Consider the following 19,044-nt stretch of genomic DNA (forward strand, 5'->3'; position numbering starts at 1 on the left):
GAGGAGGGGAGGAGCAGAGGGACCTAGACCGGGGGAGGGTGTCCCTCTTGGTTCTCTTGGACCTCTCAGGGGCCTTCCATACCTTAGACCACGGTCTCCTTCTCTGATGCCTCGTGGGAATGGGACTTGGGGGCACCGTTTAGCAGTGGCTCCGGTCCTTCCTGGGGGTGTTGTTGGGGGACACCTTCTCGGCCCCGCAACCACTGTGTCGTGGAGTCCTGAGGATTCAGTCTCGATGACATGGCTTTTTTCCGGCCTGATGACCCCTTTGGCTTTGCTTTGTGGAGACAAAGGGGACTCTGTGTGGTGGTGGTTAAGGCCTCCTTACAAGAAGGCAAGAGTCCAGCCGGCTTAAAAGAAGTTGTAATTCAAAAAGGAAGCTGTTGACAAACGATCCCTGGACCCGACTCAATTGGTCAACTTCCGGCCAGTTTCCAATCTCCCCTTTTTGGGCAAAGTCATGGAACGTGTGGTGGCCTCGCAACTCCCGTTGTTCCTGGAAGACACTGAGTGTCTGGATCGGGCGCAGTCTGGCTTTAGGACGGGTCATGGAACTGAATCAGTCTTTGTCTCCTCAGTAGATGATCTAAGCAGGGAATTGGATGGGGGGAGGGTGTCCCTCTTGGTTCTCCTGGGCCTCTCATCGGCCTACCATACCATGGTCTCCTTCTGGGATGCCTTGTGGGAATAGGGCTCGGAGGCAGTTTTCCTTCCTGGAAGGTCACTCTCAGAAGGTGTTGCTGGGGGACACCTGCTCGGCCCCACGGCCATTCTCTTGTGGGGTCCTGTGGGGTTCAGTCTTGTCACCCATGTTGTTGAACATCTACATGAAGCCACAGGGAGAGATCATCCGGAGTTCTGGAGTTCAACGTCATGTGCTCCCAGGTGACGTCCACCTCCGCTCCTCCTTTCCTCCTCCTGCTCAGGAGGCTGCTCAGGTCCTGAACTGGTGATTGGCAGCTCTAACGGTCTGGATGAGGGCGGATGAACTGAAACTGAATCCAGACAAGACGGAGGCACTCCTGGTCAATCAGAAGGCCAAACAGATTGTAGGGTTGCAGCCTGTGCTAGACTAGATGGCCCATGTGGTCTCTTCCAACTATACTATTCTATGATTCTACGGGGTTAAACTCCCCCTGAAGACACAGGTCCACAATTGGGGACTGACTCCACATGGTGGAAGTTGTAGTTCACCCTGGATCAAGACACAGCACTGTGACCCCCACTGACAATGGACCAGGACTGCAACTGGCACACACAATCCTCGTGACCAAAGAAAAATACTGGAGAGGTTTGTGGGGGAATTCCCCTTAATTTATAGCCGTTGTAGATACTGGGGTTTATAGTTCACCCCACAAAGGATGGCCCCGAACCTAACTTAGCACACAGAGCCCCCATGACCAACAAAAATGCAGGAGGGCTTTGGGGGAAAGTTGCCTTGATTTATAGGAATTATAGTTCACCTACATCCAGAGAGCACTGTCTATGCGAACAACAAGGGATCTGCACCAAATTTGGCACGCATATCCGATATGGCCAATTTGGAATACTGGTAGGTTTTGGGGGGACATTTGGGAGTTGTTGGTACTGGGATTTATAGTTCACCTACATCCAGAGACACTGTGACAACCACCGACAATACAGGGACCAAATTGGCACACAGAACCACCATGACTAACTTAATATACTGGAGGGGTTTGGGGGGAACAGACCCACCATGGTGGGAGCTGCAGTTCACCCTGGAGCCAGAGATCCCACGGACCCCTCTGATGATGCATCTAGAGAGCAGATTTACCCAATATGACACACTTTAACCAGTGATGGAGTTTGAGGGAGTTAACCTGCCATGATGGGAGTTGTAGTTTACTCACAACCTTATGCATTCTGTAAAATAAAATGAACTTTTTCAAATAACCCGGGCAACACTGGGTACCCAAGCATGTGTGTGTGTGTGTATTTGTTTTCCAAGATGGCTCCCACTTCCGGAGAGAATTGTGATTCCCACACGAAATGAATTGGTGCAAACGTATCCCAGATATCCCACATGACCATCTTAAAATACTGGAGAGGATGTTGGGAGGGGGAATTGATCCCGGATGATGGGAATTAGTTCATGCCACATCCAGGGAGAACTTCCAGGGAGCACTGTGAATCCCACTGAGGCTGGATCGGGACCAAATTTGGCACAGACCCACCATGACCATATTTAAGTACTGCTGGTTTTGCGGGGAATTGACTTTGGATGATGGGAATAGTAGTGAAGCTGATACCTGGTGAGACTGGCTACCCGCCAAAGTTCCAGGAAGAAGTTAGGACTCACCAGCTGAAGAGAAAAGAGCAGAGAAATCCAGACTGAGAAGAAAGAGCCACGCTTGGGCCTCTTGCACTGCTTCACTATCAGGAGGCCTCCACCATAGCTGCGTGCCCACCATCACTAGGCCTCCCGCCACCACCACTAGGTCTTCAACATCACCAGGGCCTCCGCCATTGCTTTGCCTCGGCCACCACTGGGCTCCCTCCATGTCTGAGCCTCCACCAACTCCCACTGGAGTGTTGCAGCACACCAAAATACCTGGACTCTGCTCTGATGTATAAGAAACACTCAAGAACGGAAAATGGAAGGTTGGTGGACAGAAAAAGAGACTGAAAGATGGGCTTAAAGCCAGCCTGAAAACCTGTGTAATAAACACCGAGAGAGAACTGGGAAGCCCTGGCTCTTGAGCGCTTCAGCTAGAGGTCAGTTGTGACCAGCAGTGCTGTGGAATTGGAAGAGGCATGAATTTAGGGCGAAAGGGAGAAGTGTGCCAAGAGGAAGAAGGCATGCCAAACCAACCCAGACCGGGACCGCCTTCCGTCTGGAATGAGATGCCCTCACTGTGGAAGAACGAACATGCGGGTCAGGAATAGGAGGGCTCCACGTGTCCACCGCGAAGACACTACACTTGAAAGGCCATCATGCTTGCACAACCAGGGATCCCCTAAGTAAGTGAAGTGAGTAAGGGCTCTTCTTCAGAAATATTTGGGTGGCTCTGGAAGCCTTGATTCACCCTTTCCTTCTTTCAGCTTCTTCCTTCCTTCCTTCCTTCCTTCCTTCCTTCCTTCCTTCCTTCCTTCCTTCCTTCCTTCCGCTTTCTTTTCTACGCAGTGTGCTTTCTTTGGAGAAGAGGGGAGCTTGAACAATCTCTACGTTTGAGACTACGGCTCTGAAGAATATACCGGTGACACCAGATCTGGGTGTAAACACTATGCATGTAACTTCTATTCAGCACGAAAAATCATACACTGTCCTGGCACCAAGCAGATCCATTCACACACACATATTCACTCACACTCCCACACTCGCCCATCTTCTCACAAAAGACTGATCCATTTCCTAGCAGAGCTAAATCAGTCCCCTGAAGAAGGAGAGGGTTTGGGGCAACCGTCAGCCAGCCACTTTCTTTCAGGATCCCAGCCACTGCCAGCTAGAAACCCTTGAGTCTGTGCTGTGCGTGTATGAGAGGATGTGACACGGAGGGGAAGCATACGAGACAAATCTTCCGCTGACTCTAAGTAGAGCAAATCATCACTCAGGAACACTGTCCTTATTATAAACAAAGAATTATTTATTTATGGTTTCTTTAGTCCAAAAAGCGTAACTGGTTGCAAAGGTTTACTTCTTCCGTTTCATTTGTACATTATATAGATAATATCTTTCATTCTGTAACATCAACCACTTGACTGGAACTTTGTCTCAACAGTATTCCTTTTCCTCAGCTCTATCTCACTGGAAACTTAAACCTAACTGACTTCAGACATCTTCTTTCGAGCTCACTGGCTAGAGAACTTCACTAACTCACTCTTTTTAAAACATTCCCTCCTTTTTCATCCAGCTAGCTCCGCCCCTTTCGTGCTAGCTTCGAAATAGTTGCATTTCTACGTTACCATGGTGACACATAGCCAATCAGCAGTAGCCAACTCCTGCCCACCTTGACCACTGAATCAACATTAGATAACATAGACAAAAATCCCCAATAAAATAGGGCTTTCCGTTACAGGGGACCTTCTCACAGCGACACCAGAGGCACTCCAAGCGGCCACCTTCTAGTCAAAGGAAATCTAGTATCATGCCAAGTTTTAACTTTGTGTTATTTTTTTTTTCCGTGTCAGGAGCAGCTTGAGTCGCTTCTGGGGAGAGTGCAGATGAGCTCCCTCTATCAGCCCCAGCTCCATGCGGGGAAATGAGAGAAGCCTCCCACAAGGATGGTAAAACATCAAAACATCTGGGCGTCCCCTGGGCAACGTCCTTGCAGACGGCCAATTCTCTCACTCCAGAAGCAACTCAGTTTGCTCCTGACACGAAAAAACAAAAACTTTGTGTTATTAAAATACATTATAACTGTACTCTCAATTAGTTTCTGACATGATAGATCAAATAAAATCACTGGGCTTCCACCGATACTGAGGCTCCATTAACTCAGATGCTCCACCATCCTGTGCTTTCCAAATTTTATCTTCTATTTTTAAAGGTTATTAACTTAAAATCTGCATGAACCAAATCTTCTAACCTTCCCATTTGTGTGAACATGTTTGTACGATTTCCCAGCCAAGCGACCAGACGTGGTCTCTGAAAGCCTCATTGATCTCACAGACCTCACTCTTCCCTGAACACTCGGCATCAAAAGAACAGGAACCCTTTGGGTTCAGAACAAAACAAGCTGACGACCAAACTTGGAACACAGAACGTGGGAGTTGTAGTTCACCCTGCATCCAGAGAGCATTCTGAAGCCCACCAATGACGGATGTGGACCAAACTTAGCACACAGAACCCTGATGACCAACAGAACACACTGGAAGGGTTTGCGGGATAGACAAGGCAGTGAAAAAGAATCGATGGTGATCAAAGCAGTGAATACATGTTGTATAAAGCATAATAGGAATTATAATGTCTGAATCAAGACAATTGAATCCAAACCCATGTCATCAACACAGAGGAAGGAAATGATGTTCAAAGGCGCCCTAGATTAAACATTAAACCCCATTTTGGGCTAAAACCAGGTCTACCCACCCCTCCAGTTTCAGACGTTTTGACCCTTATAAATCCCGTTCTTTTTTGCAAATAAACAATAAAAAAGAGATTAAAAGCAAGAATACAAAAAGGCAGAAATTATATATAATGTTTCAACTACATGAAACTAACTACTACATGAGATACAAACTAAATCAGAAACACGCACATTAACGAAACAATTACCTCCATAGACACACAACTGAACTAGAAAACAGAAAGGGATTTGTGCCTAAAGGCCTCATTCTATCTGTTAATTTTTATCTCTCATTATTCTACTCCCTTTAGATAATATAATATAACCACACTTCTATTTCCAATATCACTCTTCCAATGAATAAATATTACAACTGACATCTGCCCATGTTGTTGTCAGCTTGTTTGTTTTGGCTAATTTGCAGGTCTTCATAAGCCATTCTTTTTTGCTTTGGAATAAAACATTCCTTCCATCCCTGTGTGGTGTTTCCTCACTTACCGCAGGGATTACGATCCGCAAAGTAGGAACACTATTTTAATTTTAATATTTATACAGTACATTATTTTATTTACCCCATTACTGCTGCTTCTCCTCCTCCTCAGGGCTGCCCCCTTGTGGCTCTGGTTGCCTCTGCCAGGGAAAGAACGACGCTCTGTGAGGGAGCGAAGGAGGGAGGGCGGCAGTGGTGGCAGAAGGGCCTGGAAGAGGCGGCCACACTCCTCTCCTGCCACCGCTCCAGACGGCCGTGCCGCGAGACGTGGAGGACTCGGAAGAGGAGGGGACTTGTCCTCTTCCTCCTCCTCCTCCTCTCCTTCGAGAGTCAGGCTGCCGAGGGAGAAGAGGAAGAGGATCGCTAGGAACAAGCAGTGGGGCACCCTCCAAGCCTGGCTCGTCCCAGTCGCGTGCCCTCCCTCCCTCACTCATGGAGCGACGTTCCTTCTTCCCTGGCAGAGGCAGCCAGAGCCGCATGGCAGGGCCAAAGCAAGGAGGCAGCCCTGAGGAGGAGAAGCAGCAGCAGAGGGCTAAATAAATAAATAAATAAATTTCCTGCGAAACAGGGAGTCCGCAATAAGCAAACCACAAAGTAGCAGGGTAACACTGTATAGCCAATTCATATTTTAGTATCTCGCAGTAACTATCCATGTTTTCATTCGAAATTGATCATCCAACATTCTCAACATATAAAACTATAGTTTCCTATAATCTTAATTACTTCCAGAATGGAAGGCATTTTAGTTCGATCTTTCGACAAAACATCACATGTGATGAAATGTCACAACTCTGAGCTTGCATTTCCAAAATTTGCAAGTCTTGCTTTTGACACTCTGGTGTCAATTAACAACATTCTCTCCAGGGTGAACTCTATGATGTCTATGTATAATGTTATTCCGTGAAAAGCTCTGTCCACACACCATGCATTTCTACGGTTTCACCCCATGTGAGTCCTATGATGTGAACGTAGACCTGAACTACGAGCGAAGCTCTGTCCACACTCCAGGCATTTATAGGGTTTCTCCCCACTGTGGGTCCTTTGATGTGAACTTAGGTTTCCACTTTGAGCGAAGCTCTGTCCACACTCCAGGCATTTATAGGGTTTCTCCCCAGTGTGAGTCCTTTGATGTGAACGTAACTCTGAATTGTGAGTGAAGCTCAGTCCACACTCCAGGCATCTAAAGGGTTTCTCCCCAGTGTGAGTTCTTTGATGTGAATGTAAAGTTGCAATCTGAGCGAAGGTCTGTTCACATTCCAGGCATTTATAGGTTTTCTCCCCAGTGTGAGTTCTTTGATGTGAATGTAAAGTTGCAATCTGAGCGAAGCTCTGTCCACACTCCAGGCATTCATAGGGTTTCTCCCCAGTGTGAGTCCTTTGATGGGAACGTAAGTTTCCCTTCTGTGTAAAGCTCTGTCCACACTCCAAGCAGTTATAGGGTTTCTCCCCTGTGTGAGTCCTTTGATGTGAAACTAGATTTCCCCTACGAGCGAAGCTCTGTCCACACTCCAAGCATTTATAGGGTTTCTCCCCAGTGTGAGTCCTTTGATGTCTACGTAGAGTTGAACAATCACTGAAGCTCTGTCCACACTCCAGGCAATTATAGGGTTTCTCCCCAGTGTGAGTCCTTTGATGTTTACGTAGAGTTGAACAATAACTGAAGCTCTGTCCACACTCCAGGCAATTATAGGGTTTCTCCCCAGTGTGAGTCCTTTGATGTCTACGTAGAGTTGAAAAATCACTGAAGCTCTGTCCACACTCCAAGCATTCATAGGGCTTCTCCCCAGTGTGAGTCCTTTGATGTAAACGTAACCCTGAACTATGAGCAAAGCTCTTTCCACACTCCAGACAGTTATTGGGTTTCTCCCAAGTGTGGGTCCTATGATGTGAACGTAGACCTGAACTACGAGCGAAGCTCTGTCCACACTCCAGGCATTTATAGGGTTTCTCCCCTGTGTGGGTCCTTTGATGTGAACTTAGGTTTCCACTTTGAGCGAAGCTCTGTCCACACTCCAGGCATTTATAGGGTTTCTCCCCAGTGTGAGTCCTTTGATGTGAACGTAAGTCTGAACTGTGAGTGCAGCTCTGTCCACACTCCAGGCATTTAAAGGGTTTCTCCCCAGTGTGAGTTCTTTGATGTGAATGTAAAGTTGAAATCTGAGCGAAGGTCTGTTCACATTCCAGGCATTTATAGGGTTTCTCCCCAGTGTGAGTCCTTTGATGGGAACGTAGTCCTGAACTATGAGCAAAGCTCTGTCCACACTCCAGGCAGTTATAGGGTTTCTCCCCAGTGTGAGTCCTTTGATGGGAACGTAGGCCTGAACTATCAGCAAAGCTCTGTCCACACTCCAGGCAGTTATAGGGTTTCTCCCCAGTGTGAATCCTTTGATGTGTCTTCAGCTTTCCATGCTGACTAAAGCTCTTTCCACAATCGATACATTTATATGCTTTCTCCTCCATGTCAGCAGTGTTATGTATATTTAATTCCAATAAGAACACTTGATTCTTGTTTTACCCCTTCTGATTACTCACAGCACTGGGTTCAAATTACAGGAAAGTAGATTCCATCTGAACATTAAGAACTTCCTGACTGTTAGAGCTGTTCAGCGGTGGAACTCTCTGCCTCAAAGTGTAGTGGAGGTTCCTCTGGAATCCTTTAAACAGAGGCTAGATGCTCATCTGTCAGGGGTACTTTGCGCTTTTCCTGCACGGCAGAGGCCTGGACTGGGTGCCTCATGCAGTCTCTTCCGACTCTATGGTTCTACTCTATAATCTGAAGTGAATGTAGGAATTCAGCAAGATCAGACCCTTGAGAGGAATCCTTTTTCCTAGAGGACTGGTTTCCTTACTGCACTTTGGTTTCCAAATGCCTTAATATCGACGAGAAGCTGGTTTGTTTCCCATCACGGCAGGGGTGGCTCCAGAGAACTCTCACGTCCTGGTCAAGAAAGAAGAAGCAAAAGGTTAGACATGAAGCCGCATACCTCTGGCTCAAGGCAAACAACGCGAAAAAGGAAAGAAGAAAGGAAAGGTGGAAGGGAGGAAACACAGAAGGACAGGATAAGAGAAGGAAGGAATCATAGAAGGAGAGAACTGAACCCTTTTCCAATATTGGAGGGCCACACCCATTTCATTGGGTCAAACTCAAACATGGTTAAAGGAACAGAAGGCAGGCAGGCAGGCAGAACTCCTTCCAACATTCAAGGGTGTAACATATTCTGGATCATGGGTTTCCGTGAATTACCAGGATTGTGCTAAATGCTCAAAGGAACAAGGATTTCTTTATTGGTTGTGCCGTTATCTCCCCTGCCACAGGGACTCCCCACTCTGCTTCCTCAGCATCTCAAAGGGTCACTCCGGCCACATTTCCCAAATGAATCTTCCAAACTAACAAGGACCTGCATTCCTAACTGGCTAATTCAAAGCCACGTTGAGATTGACAAGGAGGAGGAGCCGGGTGCTTCTCCCTCAGCGCATCTGCCAGTGGTGAAGCATGAGCTTGCCCTCCCTCAACTGCAGCCTTGTTGCCTCAAGGAAGCTTCTGGCCCTCCCCACCCCTGTGATCCCGGCCAGAAGGAGAAGGAGGAGGAGAAGAGAGAGGAGGGAACAGGGCAGCCTGAGAGGGAAGGAAGAAAGGAAAGAAACGGGGTTTTCATGCAGAAAGGCCTTTGAACCCTCTCCTGCCCAGCCCACACATTCCTGGGACTAGCGCCCACCCTGCCCACTTTTTGTAAAGACCTAAAATCATGTTTGTTTCAATGTGCCTTTGATTGATTCAGTTCATTAAATGAATGGATCTCTCTAGCCATAACTTAATTCTCGGCCCTTGCACTTTACTATTGTCCCTGCCCTGGATTTGTACTGTACTAATCTGATTGGCCCTTCCAGCCTTAACTTATCATCTGCTTTGCCATCAGCCCTGCCCTCTTAGCTGTATTGCACAGGCCTTTCCCTTGCCCCAGCTCGGAGTTTCAGGGCCGGAAAAGTAGATGGAGGAGGCAACAGAATGGTTTGTCCCAAGGCAGCATTCTTGCACCGACCTTATTTAACATCTTCATGAACGATCAGCCACTACCACCACTCACAAAGAGTGCTGATGACCTCCAGCTACTACAAAGAGAACCACCTGAAGCCTAACCACCTGAAGCTTTCCAACTACGTAACCGTGAAGCCAACAGGATACTGAAAGAACTCGAACACTGTTTCCATCCTAAATATCTTGGTGACACCTCAGATCGAACACTAACATATAGGAAACACTGCATGAACACCAAGCGCAAAGTAGCTGCACGCAACAACATCATGTGGAAAAGTAAGTACTGTCAGTGCATGGGGTGCAGACCCACAAGTAATAAGAACATCAGCCCTGGCCTTGTCTTTCTCAACTGCTGAGTGAGCCTGTCCTGTCTGGAACAAGTCTGCCCATGCGAAGCAGGTGGACATAGCACTGAACGAAACATGCAAAATCATCACAGGAGGCCTTAAACCAGGGGTCCTCAAACTTTTTAAGTGGAGGGCCAGTTCATGGTCCCTCAGATTGTTGAGGGGCCGAATTATCATTTGGAGAAAAAAAAAAACAAATTCCTATGCACACTGAACATATCTTATTTGTAGTGCAAACCCCACCTAACAACATTTATTTATTTATTTGCTACATTTATACCCCCACCCTCTCTCAACTCAAAGGAGACTCAGAGTGGCTTACAAGTTGTATGTACATACAATATATTATTATTATTTTTTGTGTCAGGAGCAACCGGAGTTGCTTCTGGAGTGAGAGAATTGGCCGTCTGCAAGGACGTTGCCCAGGGGACGCCCGGATGTTTTTGATGTTTTTACCATCCTTGTGGGAGGCTTCTCTCATGTCCCCGTATGGAGCTAGAGCTGAAAGAGGGAGCTCATCCACACTCTCCCCGGGTGGGATTCGAACCTGGCAGCCTTCAGGTCAGCAACCCAACTTTCAAGTCACGAGGCTTTTATCCCCTAGGCCACCGGAGGCTCCTATATATTATATTATTAGCATAGTACAATATTAGCATTATATATGAATATATTGTACTATACCAATATACCATAATATTATTAGTAATATTACATTTAATATATAATATATAATTAATATTATTATATTATACAATATTATTATATTGTATTATTATTATTATTAGCCGCCCTGAGTCCCCTATTGGGTGAGAAGGGCGGGGGTAGAAATACTGTAATAAATAAATAAATATTATATTGTATTACATTATAATATTATTATCAAGATTATATGTATGCACAATATATTATATTATTACCATAGCACAATATTAGTAAATGAAAGAACAATACAATATTTAAAAATAAAAACAGTTTTAACCAACATACTGAAAACCTTTCAGGATTTCAATAGGAGGTTTGCCTGCTTCTGGGCAAAGTTAAGTAGGATTGTTGTTGTTGTGTGCCTTCAAGTCATTTCAGACTTTGGGCGAGCCTAAGTCTAAAACTGAGGGCAGGGGCCGGGTAAATGACCTTGGAGGGGCGCATCCGGCCCCCGGGCCTTAGTTTGGGGACCCCTGCAGTAGAGTCTCCCTTATCCAAGCTAAACGGGCCGGCAGAACGTTGCATAAGCAAATATGTTGGATAATAAGGAGGGGTTAAGGAAAAGCCTATTAAACATCAAATTAGGTTATGATTTTTCAAATGAAGTACCAAAACATCACGTTATACAACAAACTTGACAGAAAAAGTAGTTCAATACGAAATAATGCTATGTAGTAATTACTGTACAGTAGAGTCTTGCTTATCCAATGTTCTGGATTATCCAACACATTTTTGTAGTCAATGTTTTCAATACATCATGATATTTTGGTGCTAAATTCCTAAATACAGTAATTACAACATAACATGACTGCCCAGAGGACACCCGAGGGGGGTCGGGGAGGAGGGGGGAGGGACCGGGTTGTGGTGCAGATGGTTAAGAGCCAGACGCAAGAGATCCCTGCTGAGCGAAAGAAAGAAAGGGAAGATGGCGGCGCCTGGCCTGGCCTGAGGCCTGGTCTGTGTCTGTGAGGCGGGAAGGAAGAGGACGGAGAGAGAGAGGTCTGTGGAGAAATACCTGGTCAGCCGCTTCGGGTTCCGAGAGGGAGAAGAGAAGGATGTAAATAGAGATCTGTTATTATTATTATTTTACTATGACACAGCAAACAAGATAGATATTAAACCAGGCCTGCCTGCACAGCTACAGTGTAGTCCAGATCTCACCTCGGCTGGGTTCGGTGCTTTCTGGCTGCAGGTGAACTATAACTCCCAGAACCAAGGCCCATCCCCAGGGACCCCTGCAGTATCTTCTGTTGGTCAAGGGGCTTCTCTGGGCCAAGTCTGGTCCCGGTCCATTCTCAGTGGGGGTCACAGTGTCAGTGAAGGGACTGCAAATCCCATCATCAGCGGCAAGTTTGGTCCAGATCCACCCTTGGTTGGGTTGACAGTGCTCTCTGGATGACGGTCAAGGACAAGGGAGGGAGATCCGACATGGGCTTCGAACCCTTGGCCTTTCTTTTCATCAGCAGGGATCTCTTGCGTCTGGCTCTTAACCATCTGCGCCACAGCCCGGACTTGGAGTGCCTCTGATGTTGCTCTTAGATGGTCCTCCATTGTGCTCAGTAAGTGGTCTGTGGTTGGCTCTTCTCCACAGTCGCATGTGGCGGACTCCACTTTGTGGCCCCATTTCTTAAGGTTGGATCTGCATCTCTTGGTGCCAGAGCGCAGCCTGTTCAGTGCCTTCCAAGTCGCCCAGTCTTCTGTGTGCCCAGGGGGGATTCTCTTATCCAGCGTCAGTCACAGATTAAGGTTCTGAGTTTTAGCCTGCCACTTTTGGACTCTTGCTTGCTGAGGTGTTCCTGCGAGTATTTCTGTAGATTGTAGTAAGCTATTTCTTGATTTAAGGCAATGGCATGCTGGCTGATACCCAAACAGGCTGCTATTTCCCGGTGGATGTCAGGTGGTGCAATGCCGGCTAAGCGGTATAATTTCTCCAGTGGTGTGGGGTGTAGACATCCTGTGATAATGCGGCATGTCTTATTAAGAGCCTCATCCACTGTATTAGCATGATGAGATGTATTCCACACTGGGCATGCGTATTCATTAGCAGAGTAGCCAAGCGCAAGGGCAGGTGTCTTCACTGTGTCAGGTTATGATCCCCAGGTTGTGCCAGGCAGCTTTTGTACAATGTTATTTCTAGCACCCACTTTTTGCTTGATGTTTAAGCAGTGCTTCTTGTAAGTCAGAACATGGCCCAGGGTAACTCCCAAGTATTTGGGTGTGCTGCGATGCTCCAGTGGGATTCCTTCCCAGATATTCCTCAGAGCTCGAGATGTTTGTCTGTTCTTACGATGGAAAGCACACATCTGTATTTTAGATGGATTAGGGATCAGCTGGTTTTCCCTGTAATAGGCAGTATTTATTTATTTTGTGTCAAAAGCATTGCATAATAAATAAATTTAAAAGTGATGAAATAAAAGAAATCACAAGCAGCTAAATAGTTTTAGAACAAAAGCAGGCAACAGTGAGCACATTGTCTGTAGCTTTAAACAACTCCTCCTCCATACATGAGGCAGGACATTGTGGGTAAGCATACAAATGCGGAGTTGTTTGTTCTGCTCCACAGTCACACAAGGGGGAGGATTCCTCCAGGGAGTGCCACCTTGCCAGGTTCCCTTTTGATCTGCCCACTCCGCTGCTGAGTCTGTTCAGGGACTTCCAAGTTGCCCATTCTTGGTTTGGCCCTGGAGGAAGGAAGACCCTCGTGGGGGGCCATCCAGTTGGCATTGCCTGGTTTAGCTGCCCAGAGGGACACTCTTGCTGTTGCTGGGGGAACATCGAGAAGAGTGGTGGTTCTCATGAAGCCCTTCCTTGATTTGAGTCTGGTGGGAGGAGGCTGATAGTCATTGTGGCTTTCACAATGTTCGACCTTATTTCTCTCACCATTAGCAGCAACTTCCCATCGCACGTCAGGAGGGGCAATGCCAGGTGTAGAGTTTATCATCAGGTGTAGGTTTAAGGCATCCTGTGATGATTCTGCATGTTTCGTTCAGTGCTATGTCCACCTGCTTCGCATGGGCAGACTTGTTCCAGACAGGACAGGCTCACTCAGCAGTTGAGAAAGACAAGGCCAGGGCTGATGTCCTTATTACTTGTGGGTCTGCACCCCATGCGCTGCCAGTCAGTTTCCGCAGGATGTGGTTGCGTGCAGCTACTTTGTGCTTGGTGTTCATGCCGTGTTTCTTATATGTTAGTGTTCGATATAAGGTGACACCAAGGTATTTAGGATGGAAACAGTGTTCGAGTTCTTGGCCTTCCCAAGTAACTTTCAGTCTCCTGTTGGCTTCACAGTTACGTAGGTGGAAAGCACACACTTGTGTCTTGGCAGGATTAGGCTTCAGGTGGTTCTCTTTGTAGTAGCTGGAGAGATCTTTCAAGGCAGTAGTGAGTTGGCTTTCAATTGTTTCAAAATCTTTCGCTTGTGTTGTTAGGCCCAGGTCATCAGCACTCTTTGTGAGTGGTGGTAGTGGCTGATCATTCGTGAAGATGTTAAATAAGGTCGGTGCAAGAATGCTGCCTTGGGGCAAACCATTCTGTTGCCTCCTCCATCTACTTTTCTGGCCCTGAAACTCCGAGCTGTGGCAGGAGAAAGGCCTGTGCAATACAGCTGAGAGGGCAGGGCTGATGGCAAAGCAGATGATAAGTTAAGACTGGAAGGGCCAATCAGATTAGTAGAGTACAAATCCAGGACAGGGACAATAGTAAAGTGCAAGGGCCGAGAATTAAGTTATGGCTAGAGAGATCCAGTCATTTAGTGAACTGAATCAATCAAAGGCACATTGGAACAAACAAGATTTTAGGTCTTTACAAAAAGTGGGCAGGGTGGGCGCTAGTCCCAGGAATGTGTGGGCTGGGCAGGAGAGGGTTCAAAGGCCTTTCTGCATGAAAACCCCGTTTCTTTCCTTTCTTCCTCTCAGGCTGCCCTGTTCCCTCCTCTCTCTTCTCCACCTCTTCCTCCTTCTCCTTTGGGCCGGGATCACAGGGGTGGAAGGGCCAGAAGCTTCCTTGAGGAAACAAGGCTGCAATTGAGGGAGGGCAAGCTCATGCTTCACCACTGGCAGATGCGCTGAGGGAGAAGCACCCGGCTCCTCCTCCTTGTCAATCTCAACGTGGCTTTGAATTAGCCAGTTAGGAATGCAGATCCTTGTTAGTTTGGAAGATTCATTTGGGAAATGTGGCCGGAGTGACCCTTTCAGATGCTGAGGAAGCAGAGTGGGGAGTCCCTGTGGCAGGGGAGATAATGACACAATCAATAAAGAAATCCTTGTTCCTTTGAGCATTTAGCAGAATGCTGGTAATTCACGGAAACCCATGATCCAGAACATGTTACACTCTTGAATGTTGGAAGGGTGTCTGCCTGCCTGCCTGCCTTGTGTTCCTTTAACCATGTTTGGGTCTGACCCAGTGAAATGGGTGTGGCCCTCCAATACGGGCAAAGGGTTCAGTCCCTTCCTTCCTTCTCTTATCCTGTCCTTCTGTGTTTCCTCCCTTCCATCTTTCCTTTCTTCTTTCCTTTTTCGCTTTGTTTACCTTGAGCCAGAGGTATAAGGCTTCATGTCTAACCTTTTGCTTCTTCTTTCTTGACCAGGATGTGAGAGTTCTCTGGAGCCACCCCTGCCGTGATGGGAAACGAACCAGCTTCTAGTCGATATTAAGGCATTTGGAAACCAAAGTGCAGGAAGGAAACCAGTCCTCTAGGAAAAAGGATTCCTCTCAAGGGGCTGATTCTGCTGAATTTCTACATTCACTTTGGATTATAGAGTAGAACCATAGAGTCAGAAGAGACTGCATGAGGCACCTAGTCCAGGCATCCATTACATTTTGAGGCAGAGAGTTCCACCGCTGAACAGCTCTTACAGTCAGGAAGTCCTTCTTAATGTTCAGATAGAATCTACTTTCTTGTAATTTGAACCCAGTGCTGTGAGTAATCGGAAAGGGAAAAACAAGAATCAAGTGTCCTTATTGGAATTAAATGTACATAGCACTGTTGACATGGAGGAGAAAGCATATAAATGTATTGAATGTGGAAAGAGCTTTAATCAGCATGGAAAGCTAAAGGCACATCAAAGGACTCACACTGGGGAGAAACCCTATAACTGCCTGGAGTGTGGACAGAGCTTTGCTCATAGTTCAGGACTACGTTCACATCAAAGGACTCACACTGGAGAGAAACCCTATAACTGCCTGGAGTGTGGACAGAGCTTTACTCAGGGGGCACATTTACGTTCACATCAAAGGACTCACACTGGGGAGAAACCCTATAACTGCCTGGAGTGTGGGCAGAGCTTTACTCAGGGGGCACATTTACGTTCACATCAAAGGACTCACACTGGGGAGAAACCCTATAACTGCCTGGAGTGTGGGCAGAGCTTTGCTCATAGTTCAGGTCTACGTTCACATCAAAAGACTCACACTGGGGAAAAACCATATAAATGCCTGGAGTGTGGACAGAGCTTCAGGGTTTGTTCAACTCTACGTTCACATCAAAGGACCCACACTGGGGAGAAACCCTATAAATGCCTGGAGTGTGGACGGAGCTTTACTCAGGGGGGACATTTACGTTCACATGAAAGGACTCACACTGGGGAGAAACCCTATAAATGCCTGGACTGTGGACAGAGCTTTGCTTGTAGTTCAGCACTATGTTCACATCAAAGGACTCACGCTGGGGAGAAACCCTAAAACTGCCTGGAGTGTGGACAGAGCTTTGCTCATAGTTCAGTACTACGTTCACATCAATGGACTCATACTGGGGAGAAACCCTATAACTGCCTGGAGTGTGAACAGAGCTTCACTCAAAAGGGAAGCTTGCATACACATCAAAGGATTCACACTGGAGAGAAACCCTATACATGCCTTGAGTATGGACAGAGCTTCACTCATAGTTCAGGCCTACGTTCACATCTATGGACTCACACTGGGGAGAAACCCTTTAAATGCCTGCAGTGTGGACAGAGCTTTGCTTGTAGTTCAGGACTACGTTCACATCAAAGGACTCCCACTGGAGAGAAACCCTATAAATGCCTGGAGTGTAGACAGAGCTTTACTAAGAGGGGAAATCTACGTAGACATGAAAGGACTCACACTGGGGAGAAACCCTTTAAATGCCTGGAGTGTGGACAGAGCTTTACTAAGAGGGGAAATCTACGTAGACATGAAAGGACTCGCATTGAGGAGAAACCCTATAACTGCCTGGAGTGTGGACAGAGCTTCACTCAGAAGGGACACTTACATTCACATCAAAGGATTCACACGAGGGAGAAACCCTATAAATGCCTGGAGTGTGGACAGAGCTTTGGTCGTAGTTCAGGCCTACGTTCACATCTAAGGACTCACATTGGGGAGAACCCATAGAAATGCATGAAATGTTGACAGAACTTCACTCGGAGTTCAGCTCTACGTAAACATCTAAGGACTTATACTGGAGAGAAACCCTATACATGCCTGGAAGAAATTTATTTCTTAAGAATACTGGATGGTCAATTAGAAGAAAATTGGAAAGATTACTAAAATATATGATAATTGAACCAAGAATCCTATATCCTCAGAGATCGACGGAAGAAGTTATCCCAACTCAAGTTGACTGACTGATGAAGATCTGCAAACCAGCCGATATCAAGAAACTGACACTGCTAATTAAGGAGAAAAATGTGGTCACTTTCAAGAAATGTTGGAACTAAAATAACTTTTCATGTCAACAATAGGGGCATATGTCAAATGTAAGATTTATGAATGAGAATAAGTGGTACCAGAGGCAGAAGTGTGTTTGTCTACATGGAGTAAAATAATACGGTATAAAAACCAACAAATAGAGTGTGAGGTTTGTAGAAGTAGACCCATGTCTGTCTGTTTTTCGGTTGTTGGTGTAGTTTGTGTCTATGTAGGAATGTGTTTTGTTGATATTTGTTTCTAATTTAGTTTTGTACGTTGTTGTAGTAGCTAGTTAGTTAGCCGCATAATTTTAGCATCATACATTATATAATTTCTCCTTTGTGCAATATTATTGTTTTTTACTTTAAAATTATTTTATAAAAAGGTGGCAAATTTAGAAAGGTTAAAAATTCTGAGACTGGAGTGGCAGATAGATGTGATTTTAGACCCATGTGGGGTTTACTGCCCAATTTATTTTGCCTTTAAGATTGGCCACATAGCTCTGGAGTTGATTGTTATCCTGTCAGTGATGCAGAAAGGAGACATCCCCAGAACTTCTGCCTGCCAGCCAGGATTATATAAATCCTCCTCTGCCTATCTCACATGAATTATCCCGTTCTCAATTTTTGCTGGCTTATCAATAAATTGAGTGGCAACCCTTCAGTTGAGCTCGGCAGCGCAGCTACACAGCTTTATTTACACAAGCATATATCCCAGGGTTGTTCACACAGCTAACTATGGTAGTGAAATACAGTAACACCCCAAATCCACAAACGGGGTTTATTGGGCCTACTCCATCATGAGATCACCACAAGTTCATCTGATGGCTGTCAGTGAAGCATCAACTATGGGGTTGGATAATCATCAGCATAGAATAAAGACGAGGAACTACCCTCCGGAAACTTACCGGTACATTGGTAAGCATTTAAAGTGGATAAAAACTTATTTGATAATAAGTTTTGATACTATGGATATACCATAACTTGAAACTGTTTTGGACTCTGGAGATGACCATGTTATTGCTAAGTTGTATAAACTTTTGTTGAAACATGAAATGGAGGAGGTGAAAGATTGTGTGGTCAAGTGGGCACAACATTTTGGTAAACGAATACAAAGGGAACAACGGGAAAGGGTTTGGACAAAGAGTGTGGAATTTACACTGAGTAAAAATACTTTTTATAACATGATGTTTAGAAGGTGGGCACTTTTTATCATGTGTGGTGGTCATGTAAAAAGGCCCAGAAATACTGGGCACAAATACATATGATTTTAGAAGAAACGGTTAAAGTCAAATTTGAAATGAAACCTGAACTCTTATCTGCTTGGGATGTGAGATGAACAACTCGATAGGAAATGTGGGAGGTGATCGCTATAGGTGAGAACGGCAGCAAGAATGACCTGCGTTCAAAGATGGAAAGACTCTGTCAGAAAATGATTGGCTCACAAAATTGTGATTCTGTCAGAAAATGATTGGCTTACAAAATTGTGATTCTGTCAGAAAATGATTGGCTGACGAACACAAGTGAGTTTGTGGGAATGAAGAGGCTTACTACGTTGACTGAGGAGACATCTCTCACTTAAGAAAGACCGGGGCCCATTGATTGTGTTCCTCCAACAACGATAGGGCCAAATCTCCATCACTGTCTGTTTGTTTGGGACTACAAGTGTGTTACTATACGAGAAAGGACGAACCAAGGGTTGCTTTTCACTCAATGAGTGTAGAAAACGGAGAGACTATAACCCTAGAGAGAGATAATGCCGGAGAGAGAATGCCAGGTCCTTACATTAGATAACACA

At 46.0% G+C, this 19,044-nt stretch overlaps 2 protein-coding genes across 2 annotated transcripts in view; one reads left to right on the forward strand and one right to left on the reverse strand.

Moving 5' to 3' along the window:
• LOC103282835 (zinc finger protein 658B-like) overlaps positions 1-19,044 on the forward strand; it is a 71,915-nt gene that overhangs the window by 35,654 nt on the left and 17,217 nt on the right. Inside the window, exon 2 of the mRNA XM_062966197.1 lies at positions 15,185-18,164. The gene's annotated coding sequence lies outside the window, so the exon portion shown is untranslated. The remainder of the gene's footprint in view (positions 1-15,184; positions 18,165-19,044) is intronic.
• On the reverse strand, positions 3,585-9,079 carry LOC134294621 (zinc finger protein 658B-like). The gene has a single exon (XM_062966193.1). The coding sequence runs from the start codon at positions 7,972-7,974 to the stop codon at positions 6,454-6,456; it is 1,521 nt and encodes a 506-aa protein (XP_062822263.1). The 5' UTR covers positions 7,975-9,079; the 3' UTR covers positions 3,585-6,453.

Source organism: Anolis carolinensis, unplaced genomic scaffold (genome assembly GCF_035594765.1).
Source record: "Anolis carolinensis isolate JA03-04 unplaced genomic scaffold, rAnoCar3.1.pri scaffold_18, whole genome shotgun sequence".
Classification (NCBI taxonomy): Eukaryota; Metazoa; Chordata; class Lepidosauria; order Squamata; family Dactyloidae; genus Anolis; species Anolis carolinensis.